Source organism: Sprattus sprattus (genome assembly GCF_963457725.1).
Source record: "Sprattus sprattus genome assembly, chromosome: 17".
NCBI classification, from domain to species: domain Eukaryota; kingdom Metazoa; phylum Chordata; class Actinopteri; order Clupeiformes; family Clupeidae; genus Sprattus; species Sprattus sprattus.
In genome coordinates this window covers 25,474,426-25,486,829 of record NC_137915.1, presented here as the reverse complement: position 1 = coordinate 25,486,829, position 12,404 = coordinate 25,474,426, and the positions used below count along the sequence as shown (strand labels likewise).

The window sequence follows — 12,404 nt, the reverse complement described above, 5'->3', positions numbered from 1 at the left end:
TAGTTATGGTACACCAGAGGGGTTTTTAACAGGGGATATGTCACACACAGTATATTCCACAGTATAGCATCTTTACATTATGCTTTTTATTCTATACTTTTCGTGATTCACATTAATGTAATTACTAGTTACTAGTAATGTGTGTGTGTGTGTGTAGTGTGTGCGTGTGTGCTTGTGTATGTGCGCGTGCGTGTGTGCGTGCGTGTGCGTGCGTGCGTGCATGCAATTACTGATTTGTTTAACCATGACAGTATATAGGAGGAAGTTTGCCTTGTCCCAAAACTGAAGTGCTGCTGACAAAGGGGCACTGCCCTCCCTCACCATGGTAGCACCACATGAGATGATAGTAAAGGGCATCTGAATGGAGTAGTTATTCATGAGCTGACCTGATGAAGATTGGTCCTAGCAGGATCGAAATATCTGTCCCTCAGTATGTGTGTCAACTCCAATTTCTAGTCTTTGGGCCTACAGTCTCATTCCTGGTTTGTAATAGCTGTGTTGTTAGCGCTCAGAGTTCATGACCCTCACATCTGCCTGCCTGTGTCTTCTGTAAAAACATTTTTTTTTTAAATAAACAGACAAATATACTTGTTCCAAATTCAAGGTCATCCGAAAAAACCTCTAATCCCTTGGCATTAAACCGTTGGTGCTTCCGCTTTGCAAAACAATACCCCATTTGGCAGTGTCTCCTGAAAGCAGAAGAAACACAGCAGACAGTAAAAATAACCTCAGATGTGAGGATCTGTTCCACATGAACATCTGTCTGCTTCAAAACAATAAGTCACGTGGGCCCATGATAAGCTACACTTGTTAAAAAAAAGCTGGAATGTTGGGAACTTGCCCTCTCATGTAAGGGATAACGGCCGACGAGCTGTACAGTTCTACAAAGATAATGGACGCTGCGGGGCAAAGAACTCCACGACGCGAAGTCCATTATCTTTGTAGAACCGTAGGCTACAGCTCGGAGGCTGTTATCCCGCTTATCTCCCGTTTACAACATCCAAAAATGTTTTTATTATTATTATTATTTAGAATTTCCTTTCTCTTTAGGAAACTTAATATGCATAATAACCTGATGAATTCTTGATTTGAAGCCTAGTGCTCCCGTTAGAGAAAGTAGTGCGTTTTTTGAAGAAAAAAAAACGTTACGTTGGTTGTCAATGGTAACCATTCAAGAGCATTGATATGGAACGGCAACTTAACTTTTCTACTAACTACGTCCAAGGTGTCCATCTATACGAACTTATTGTACACCCCATTAGCCAATCAGAAAACAGTATTTCGTTCCAGAGGGAGATAATCTTTATTAATACACATCATTAGATGTGACCTCAACGATCCACTGCAATGTGTGCAGAAAGAATGGAGGGAGGAATATCCCTCTACTCGTTCACCATCTGCCAACAGCGACTATCTTCCCCTTTAGATGAGCCTGACATTTGGAAGTAAGGCAGGTAATCTGTTACTGTGCCCAGCCATTCACAAAGAATTACATCTAATCAGTCAGCAAACAGGCCACAGTCAAAATCCTGACCGCCCTCACAAGGAGCGCTATTCTCTTCTTCTTCCTCTGACACTGGCATGGCGACAAGAGAGCGGAGAAGATTAATATTTGCACGGTGGCACTAATCGTGATGATGACGATGATGATGATGTGGAGTGGGCTAAACACGCTGCAGCTCGGCCTCAAGCTCTGACAGCCACCCACGTACCTCCTTGGTACAGGAGGACCCTCACACAAACACACACACACACACACACACACACACAACACCCACGTTCCTCCTTGGTACAGGAGAGCCGAGGATGAAGGGTTTCCAGTGTGTGGCACGAAGGAGTCCATGCTGCTTAACGTTTGAGTAACACAGCCCTGGGGCCTTCAGCTTCCAGAGACATCAACCGGAAAAAAAAAAGTGCTGGGCTGGGGTGGAGGAGTTGGGGGTGGGGGGGCTTTACAGACGAATACGGCCATGTAGCTCGTCACTCCCTCCCTCTCTCTCTCTCTTTCTCTCTCTCCGTTATTCTCTCTGCTGACAGCTCTCAGAGAGGTCCGCTCTCGGCGCCATTAATTATTCACAAAGCAAAATGCATGCCTGGCTCTTGTGTTCCTCCCATGTTTTCAAAACAAGCTGAGCATAGTCACAGTTCTGCGCCACCGACAGCCTCACAGAGCTCGGTGCTTATCTTCAAAGATTAATGCTCCATACGTGTATGCAGGAAAGCGTGTTCTTTGTTTTGGCCACACCAGTGAACACTCACTGGCCAGACAAATGAAGACTCACCACTGACAAAAATTCCAGGACAACTTTGACTACACTGGTCAGTGATGCAGCTGCAAGATAATATTGGTGTCAAGCCATTCGCATATGGGATGGTACTGTGCGTCTGTCTTTCTTGAGCTGCACTGATCTCTCTGCTCTGAAAATCATTTCCCCCCCCCTAAGTGGCATCTGTCCATCAGTCTGCTTTATGCAGCGCTAAGAAAGTGTGCAACATTAAAATGCTTCCCCAGCTAAGGAAGACCTTGTTCTCTGCCTCTACATGACCTATTTTCCACTGGCACCACTGATCCGGTGGGAGCGCGGCTTGCGCTCGTGGGCAGAGGCAAGAATGGCCAGGGCCACCGTTTCAAATCAAACAGTGATGTAATGGCATGCTCGCCACTTTAGACGTAGCGAGAGAGAGAGAGAGAGAGAGAGAGAGAGAGAGAGAGAGAGGAGCCTGTGAGGTCAAAAAAGAACAGAAAGATGTGATGAGCATGCCAAACACCCACACAGAGATGAGTGTTGCTGTGTGCTAAATGGAACTAAGCTCATTTAGGTCAGAGGGACAGCAGCCAGGTGGCTCTCATGTTCCAACACCATCACTGGCATCATCTGGCTTCTCAGAGAAAGCCATTAGTGGGTGCCACTGTCACCTAAAAGCCCGTAAAAACCTGACACTGGATGATACAACATGATAGACCGGTATCTCCAATGTGATATTGGGTATGTCTGTGATTTATGGGTGATCCCTCAGACGGTATCACTCAACTACACAACATTTTCCCTTGAGAAGAAGACATTGTCTGAGTAAAATCATGTCCCAATCAACCCCATTATACATCTGAAACCATACATTGTCTCTTTTTAAACTGACGGGGAAACAACAAAATTATATTCCAAAAAGGGTTTGGCCATTCCAACTGTCCATTTGAGATCATTCATAAGGCAGTTGCAAAGCGGGGGTATTCATAAGCACCTCTACTCTTGAGACTCGTTTTAAAAATATCACTACAGTTCACTAGGGCAAAACCCACACAAACAGTTGAAGAGCCAGATGCACTCGCTACAACGCCCATCATGTCCAGACTTGACTCGAGCGTTGCAGGTAAGATCGCGTTGCGTAACTAACGTGCCTGATGACTACGGCGACGCACGATCTTTCATCTCGCTGAATTCAGACACCGAGCTGGACTGTCTGAAAAGCTTAGTCCACCGCGCACGAGGCCCGCGGTCGGAGAGTGTCCACTCAGCCAGTGAATGTATGTCACAGGGAAATGATTTCTAAAAGGGGTGAACAAAAGAGAGACGATGAAGCCGCAACTGCAATACTGCCACAGCAGGAGTCTCTCAAGCCTACTGTACCATCTTTCCCCTGTGTGTGTGTGTGTGTGTGTGTGTGTGTGTGTGTGTGTGGTGTGGTGTGGTGTGGTGTGTGTTTTGCTTACCATTCGGGGCGGCGGAGGAAACGGTGAATAACAACGCAAATTCATGATACAAACACATTGGCCTACACACACATCCCATGGTGTTATGTTCCAGAATTACGCGTACAGAATATTCAGAAATTCAGACACAACTAAGAGGAAATTATTCAGAGCATCTCCGCGTAGAAGATGGAGAGCCGGCATAGGTTACTACCATTTTTTCAAAATGTCCTACAATGTGAACGGAAAATGTTGCAGCCATTACATATGACATATGATTCACATTTGCCCTACATTTTTAAGTAATCTCAATGTAAACGACAGATCCCGCCGTTATTTGTCAAGACATTACGACAACTCTTTTCATCGCGTGGGTGTTCTTCGTTCCAATTAGGCAACATTAGGCTACCATGTTATAAACATGACTATACTATTACAACATACTATTGCAAATGGTTTTGTCGAATACTCTGCAAAACAATACCATAAGATAATGGTATATACTAGCGTGCCGTTTCATATTGAGCTCAACATCGTGAAGGACTGTCAGGGAATTAAATCAGATGTGAATTCATGTGTAACTGCATCTTCAAAGAGATCAGATATACCCCCTTGTTCACAGTTGCATCATATCACATATTAATTTATCTTTGAAACGATCGTCCTCTATTAACGCCTGTTGGTTTTTGCTGTAATAGACACTAGCGACTCGTGAGCTAGTCTGTGACATCTACAGGAGCGATCAGGTGCATGGCGCCGAGTATCAACCCCCATTTTGCCTACCATCAATGACAGAGATGCAAGACATATTCACACACAGTATAGCTGATTTTTTTTTTGCTACTCACCCGCAGAGCCGAAAGGTCTATTTCGTCCAAACTTCTAGCGGGAGAATCGCTCGCCATGATTATCTTGCTTTTTAAATTTCAAATTGATGACACCAAAGAAATCATGTAGACTGAGTACAACATCCGCCTCGGCCACGGTGTTGAATCCTTGGCAGTAAGCTTACACCCTCCGGATGGAATCTAAAGGATACCTTATAAACAGTTGCAATTCCCCCGTGATCCCGGAAAAAAAACCGAGAATGAAACCGAAGGATCAGTGTCTCAGGTGCTACATTAACGCATGTATGGAGGACATGCTTTGCACCGTTTACATCGCCTAGATGAACTATAACAAAATCGGGCAAAGCACAGGCGCGCACATACACGCATATCCTGGCCCGGCGGAAAAGTGTCAATCAAGAACCTTGTCGGGAGTGGTCAGGACAAGAGACGGGCGGAGCTTCGGGAGACTCAGGATGCCTACAGTGTCATTACACGCCCCCCCACGTAAAGATATGTACAACATCAGTAACCTACAATTCTGTGTGAATGTTATCGTGTTTGTCTGTGGGTAAGACATTTGATTTTTATTGTGCAAACTAGGCTGGTAAACAGCTGGATTCCGTGACGGTTCACATTTGCGTAGCCTAGGTGTGTCGGCCATGCCTCGACATTGCAGGTTATCGCCTGCAGTGTTGAAACATGCAAAAGCACCAGAAGCACATGGAGCATGAAATGAACTCCCTTAACCTTGAGATGAACTGGCTCGTTCGAGTCACCCCCTGTAAAGACCACTTTGACTTAATCAACAGGCATTCACTTTAAAACAAGTAAATTAGAAGAATAACAACATCAAACCATAATATAGTTTGTGGATAATATCTTATACCCTGTATTAACGTGTGTATTTTAATATGGCCTATTGCCAATGGAGTTATATACAGGCTTCTCTTGAAGTCTTTGCCATTTATTGAGGGAAGCATAAGGAAATCACTGAATATAGAAACACTAGATGGGTCTAATCTCTATATCACACATTTGGTAAAGTGGACAGACACCCTAAACAGACAGGGAACTACACAGGCAATTACCCAAAACACACAGAACCAGGAATAACAGAAATACACCCAAACACAAGCAGGGAAACACCAGTACTTTCTAAAATAGAACATAAGACACAGGATCTAACATTAACATTCTCACTTACATACAGCATCATACGGTGAAACCACATCATACACATACAAGGAAGCACTCAAGCCCCCTGACACGCTACGCAGTGCCCCCAGGCTGGTCACTTGTCCCCAACGACCCAAGCATTTAACACCAAGTCTCCTGGGGAGCTTTGGTTGTTTATGGTGACTGGGGCCGGTAGGGTAGTGGTCGGTCCTGGTGGAGAACCACTGTTTGATTCCGCTCAACCAGCTGCACCCTATACACAACGTCCAAGAACGTTTCTTGTCTCCGGGTGCAAAGCCCTCTCCTCGACAGAGGGCATCAAACATAGGCACCCCACCTGGTACTGTTGTAGCGGGACGTGGGAGCATCGGGTCGGCCAAACACGGCCCAGGAACACGGTCTCTCGCTGGAACAGTTGACACTTCTTTGGGTGCAAACGCAGACTGGATGTGATGTGTGTCTTCTGGTCACGGGCTTGTCTTCACCAGCAGTGCGGAGAGCCATGGCTTCAGTGCCCAGAGTTACCTTAGCTCCGGACACATCCACCTCAGCTCCCCACTTGGACAGCAGGTCGAGTCCAATGATGCATGGATCCTGGATGTTGGCCAGCTGAAACGAACGGTTGACTGCTCGACCAGTGACGGTCACCCGTATGGACTTTTTCCCTCTCATCTGTGCCCGCTCCCCAGGGACAGTGGCGAAGCAGAGCTTGGTGGACACCTAGCCCTGCAGGTCCGTCCATCCAGGGCAGGGCAATGTGCCAGGACCCAGTTGTTCAGGGAGGAGGGATGAGATGATGTCTGAGGGTGACAGTCCTTCTGCTGTGTCTGCCCGCTCCAGTTTTTTTTTCACCTGCTGGCTAAACCGGCACTGTAGCCCCCTCTTGATGACTGGCATGCTCTCTCCATGACTGGCCCGCTCCAACGGCCGAATGTCCACTACCACTTGAAGCGCCTTGCCCTCCTGTTTCTTTAGATTACCAGTCGTTGAAGCTTGCTGCCAGCGGCACTTGTACCAGGTAGATCTCCAGTGACCCCTCTCCACTTTAGCAAGGTAGCTTCATGTTCCACTAGCATAGAGCCTCAGAGAGCTGGCAGGTGGATGGAGCAGCGGTTGGTCCTGGAGCTGCTGGTGGATAGAGCAGGGGTTGGTCCTGGAGCTGCTGGTGGATGGAGCAGGGGTTGGTCCTGGAGCTGCTGGTGGATGGAGCAGGGGTTGGTCCTGGAGCTGCTGGTGGATGGAGCAGGGGTTGGTCCTGGAGCTGCTGGTGGATGGAGCAGGGGTTGGTCCTGATGCTGGTGGACGGGGCAGGGGTTGGTCCTGGAGCCGCTGGTGGATAGAGCAGGGGTTGGTCCTGGAGCTGCTGGTGGATAGAGCAGGGGTTGGTCCTGGAGCTGCTGGTGGATAGAGCAGGGGTTGGTCCTGGAGCTGCTGGTGGATAGAGCAGGGGTTGGTCCTGGAGCTGCTGGTGGATAGAGCAGGGGTTGGTCCTGGAGCTGCTCTGAGGTGGAGCTGCTGGTGGATAGAGCAGGGGTTGGTCCTGGAGCTGCTGGTGGATAGAGCAGGGGTTGGTCCTGGAGCTGCTGGTGGATAGAGCAGGGGTTGGTCCTGGAGCTGCTCTGAGGTGGAGCTGCTGGTGGATAGAGCAGGGGTTGGTCCTGGAGCTGCTGGTGGATAGAGCAGGGGTTGGTCCTGGAGCTGCGCAACTACCTCTTTTGGCTAGGATGGGCGTGTTGGCACATGCGGTCCTGGTGCGCTGGCAGCGAGGTCCCTGGGTACTCTGGGCAACTCACTCCCCTCTTATCGGCCAAGGCAATCAGTGCCAGTGCCATCCACCATTCCTTCCTATCGGGTTCGGGGTGGGGACACAGCCTGGTCTAGCCTTGTTAAGGCTCTCATATAATGTCCTTTAGCCATACCGCAGCACGCGGTCATCTCCATCCCACTTCTGGCACCAGTGTAGCAAATGGAGTACACACACACACACTACAATTACACACACTGTAACACACAGAGTAAAAGTGATATCAGAAATACACGCTAACGTTGACACAAGCAGGGAAACACATTAGGGAGAACATTCTAATATGGAACATTAGACACAGAATTTAGTTTTAACATTCTCATTTACGCACATGACTAGCATTATCACAAACATACAACCCCCCTTGCACGCTACATTTTTAACATCATAGAGCTATTTCTCTCTCTCTCCGTGAATGTGGGTGTGTTTTGAAAAACCAAAAGCATAATAAGTAAAACATACACCTAACCATTTGCTCTGTGCAGGAATATTTTAACTAACACTAAAGTGGTTGACAAGTCTCTATACTCAAGTACACCATTTATCTCAAGATACCATCACTTCAAACCACTAAGAAACACAGACAGTTCTCCACATGATCTAATCTAATGTGTATGTCAGAAAAGGTGGACAGACAGACAGAGCTGCATAGAGCCCAGCGGAGAAGAGAAAACACACTGGTACAGTGTAAGGCTCTCAGAAAACAGGAAGGCGTACAGCAGACAGGAGGAGCCGTGAACTTCACAACAGCGCACACTTCCTCACACCTTCCGTTTATGTAAGCAGCTGGTTGTCATAAAGCACCCCCCCCCCCTTCCTGTGTGCATCTGCTCCGCTTGAAAACATCCTCTCTCTCTCTCTCTCTCTCTCTCTCTCTCTCCCTCTCCACTCTCTCCCCCCCCCTTCTTATTTCTCTTCATATTTTCTATTGTCTTTGGTGCTGGGTAGCATACAGGGAAACCCTCAGCTAGCTTTTATAGCTATACAGTGTTAGACTCCATTTGAAATCCAATAAAATGTGTCCTTGGACAAGGCCAAGCAGTGAGCTTTTAATAAACCTGCAGTCCACTGTCTGTTTATGGCATTGTAAGTTATTTGCTGGTGAGATATAACCCCTAAAATGAAAACATTGAAATTAAATTAAAAAAAATCTACTTTCTATCAAAAGGATGTCCGCCTGTAGGGCATCTGTAAAGATTTCCTAAATTGATTACGTGGACCATGACACAACTGGCTGCCATCTAGTGGCACGTCTTCTGAAGCTGATGGGTTTGCAAAAGTGGGGCATCGAGTGAGAGGGAGGCAGATAGAAGATCAAAAGATGAAGCCATCGCTTGTAGCGCCACACGGGCGTGATGTCCCTACAAACATGGAGCCAAAGCCTATGACAGCCAGGTAGAGAGTGAGAGAGAGAGAGCGAGAGAGAGAGAGAGAGAGAGAGAGAGAGAGAGAGAGAGCTGTTGTGTGGTGATAATCAGAGTGAAGGGCATTATTGACAGAGGGGTCTGCCATAGGACGTCTTCAGTGACGCTTGTCTCCCAGTGACATCTGATTTTCAGGCGTGAAATATCACGTCCATCAGCAGAGGTTTTAAATTGATGAAAATAGCATGGGATATAATTAGTCAGTGTGTCAGGCTGGATGAATCCAAATCCTGGGGTCTCAATGGACTCAGTGTGCATCAGCCCAGCTGTAGTACTTCTTCACTGACAGTTGGCTCTTGCCATGAAATAGAATGGTAATGCAAGTTCAGCCTTTGAATCCCCCAGCTATGGAATCTCATTAGTGGAATCAAAGGTGGAGGAGAGATTCAGTGTCAGGGAAGCAGTGGAGGTCACTGGGATCTGACAAAACACATTAGTGCAAATACAGTTTCGTATTAGAATGTAGGGCCACTCGAAGCATTCTTCTGAATATAAGGGGACCACCCCCCCCCCAACACACACACACACACACACACACACACACACACACACACACACACACACAATTTCTTGCACCTCTGAGTAGAAGCACCAGAAAAGAGCAGGGCCTCATCCATATCTTCACACCTTCCTGCCAGGGGGAACCTTGCTCCCCAGACAGAATGTTCCCACTGAAGCCAGGGGAAGTGTTTGTTGAGCGCGCTTAAGAAGATAGAGGGCAACTTAGGTGCTGCCCTGCACCATTCATATCCACCCCAGACATACCAGAATCTATGCGCCACATTTCTCACATATTTTCATGCTCGCAGATCTAAGGACTGGCACTCAGATGAAGTTTTTAAAAAAGAACACATTGTTTTGAACCTTGGGAGCTGATAAATAAGGTCACAGGCCAACTGCTGGAGAAGAGGCAAAAATCAATCAGCCCTCAGATTTATGAGCTGTTGCAGCACTGGCATCTTGTCTTCTGACTCTAACAAAGGCAGCCACAAAGGCTGTATTGTGAGAGGACAATGCCAACCTGTTTTAGCCCAGTCTTTCACTCTGCAAGATATATCGGGTTTCCAGTGTCTTCTGGGACAGCACGTTACATAATTTGTCACCCATATTCAGGCATGATTCACATGTTCACTGGATTAATTAGGCCAGGGACTCAGGAGGAGAAAGGAAGGCACTTCATTAAGCCTCACAAACAAGGAGGCCCGAGAGGAAGAGGAACTGAAGGAAGCAGACAGACACACTGAGGTGTTTTTTGGTGAATGGCCTGCTGTGTTTTTATTGGTTTTATTTTAGGAACCTTTGATACTCTTGCTTTAGGTGGCTTCTGTGCATCTCTTGAATAGATGTTTTACTAGTGGCCAAGTTACTATCTGTAGACCCCCCCCCCCCCTCACGCCACAGAACACGGCAAGATTCACTGCCTGTTTCACGGCGTGGGATCCAGAGGGCTGGAGCATGTCATGCTGAGTTCATGACTTATGCACTGAGGCGGTCACTGCAGCCAAATGCCCCTTGACTCAACCGAACACACTCAAACACACACAAAATGTCAGACCCTGAAGGGTGTCTTTGTGGCTAAGCCCTTTTCTAGTCTTGCCCTCCACCTTTTGTCGAGGTATTTAGAAATGTCCTTGGGGATCTCTTCGATCCAGCCATGCTCAGACCTCTATCCACCTTTCTCACTCTCTTTCTGTAGTTTTGTGACGAACGCACGCTCGCACGCACACACTCACACACACATGTGGTGAGATGGGTCATTTCACAGGTGGCAGCTCTTTCTGTGGTGATGAAGAACACATCTGAACTAAGGTGAAGAGGAAATCCAATCAGCCCCAACATCAGTCAATTTATCAGCTGTCAGATGGAAGCTTATTTAACATTTAACCAAATTCAATAACTCTAGTATGAATAACTCTCTCTTTCTCTCTCTAAATGACACAAACACACATCACACACACACACACACACACACACACACACACACACACACACCTCTGACATTGGTCCAGCAACAAGGAGTAGATTCAACAGATTAAGTTACAGCTGAATAAAAGAAACTAACAAATTGTAAACGAAAATCGTATGCATTTAATAATTTGCATAACCTTTGCATCAATGCACAAGGACGATGCGTATCAAGGAAGATCTTCATTGGGGTTTTACAACAACATGTTAGACATTCTGTGCAAAAAAAAAACAATCTAAGGCAATGAAAATGAAATGAATATCAGATATACTTCAGAGAAAGGCAAGACACAAAGTACTGAGACAGTGCAGAAAGAGAGTGTTATGGTCCCACAACATCCATAGATATACAACAGTCATAAGAAAAATACTTTCATTTCAGTTCTGAAGAGATAGCTTAAAACTGTTTGCGTGGCAATGTCATCACAAGGCCTCTCTGACACAAAGTAATATTTCTTCTCTTTGTGATGCATGACTGAAGCACACTGTATTACTGTATTATTATCAGTAATTAACATTAACAAAAAAGTAGGGAGTTACAGACGATTGCCATGCTGTTATCCAGGGCAAGCTCATGTACAGACAGCAGAGATCCACCAACCCACTTTTTTACTAGAGAAAAATTGAGAGAATTGGCAAATGAACTTTGACACCATACCATGCTGATTTACCAAAGACTGCATGCCACATTTCCAATACACCATGGAAAAAAGTGCCCTTTTCTGAACACACTTCTACAAACTTCTTTTGTACAAACTCATTCTTCAAATGACTGTTGATGAATGTCACAAACAGCATCCTTGTGCCACGGCTTTAGAAGTGTCAAGGTACAGGCAAACGGAATACACTGTGGAAAGCTCACAGTATTAGGATCAAAACTGGTCAACAAGAATACCTACAGACCTGATTAGTAGTAGGATATTAACCTTAAATAAAAATGTTTCAAGGCAAATACATAAAAACAACAAACAAATGGAACTCAGGAATGTTAAAGAAGATATACTGCATAAGTTAGGGTCATAATAATTGGCACTTGTGTTATTGCACCTCTTTACTTCTAATCATGCACTTTAACTAAATGCTTACAAGGCATTCTTATTAATGCCTCTGTGTTATCGTGTCGTATATCAGCACTGTATCATCTTGTCTTTTAAGACATTCAAAACTCCCACAGGGGTAAGAAACCCTCTCCTTTGTCAATACCCTTCCACTCCAAGAATGCACTGTGTAAAAACAAACGTAGACTGCAGTGTAAATGTTGCTGTAATTGCATAGTGTTCAAATGTAATATGTGAATAAAAAAAATATAATATAACAAAGATAATAGGAGAGACTGACATAGATGTTGAGAAAGGAATAACTGTCTTGCATTGTGTTAACTGTTGCTTAGGAGTGGCAGCTCATTCCCTTTAGTTTTCTAACTAAGGTCATATCAAGGCAACTGCTCCTTCATCAGCACAGTCCTTAACAGAAGGACGGCATTGCTGGTGGACCTCACGCAACGCATTCAACCTTCA

At 45.9% G+C, this 12,404-nt stretch overlaps 1 protein-coding gene across 3 annotated transcripts in view; it reads right to left on the bottom strand.

Annotated features, from left to right (window-relative positions):
• The window catches only part of tnikb (TRAF2 and NCK interacting kinase b), a 51,927-nt gene extending 47,106 nt beyond the window's left edge, over positions 1–4,821 (bottom strand). For all 3 annotated transcript variants that reach the window (XM_080854769.1, XM_080854770.1, XM_080854771.1), the window contains exon 1: positions 4,537–4,821. In XM_080854769.1, the coding sequence (XP_080710895.1) occupies positions 4,537–4,593 (57 nt within the window). In that variant the 5' untranslated portion in view covers positions 4,594–4,821. The remainder of the gene's footprint in view (positions 1–4,536) is intronic.
• Positions 4,822–12,404: the final 7,583 nt, after the last annotated feature.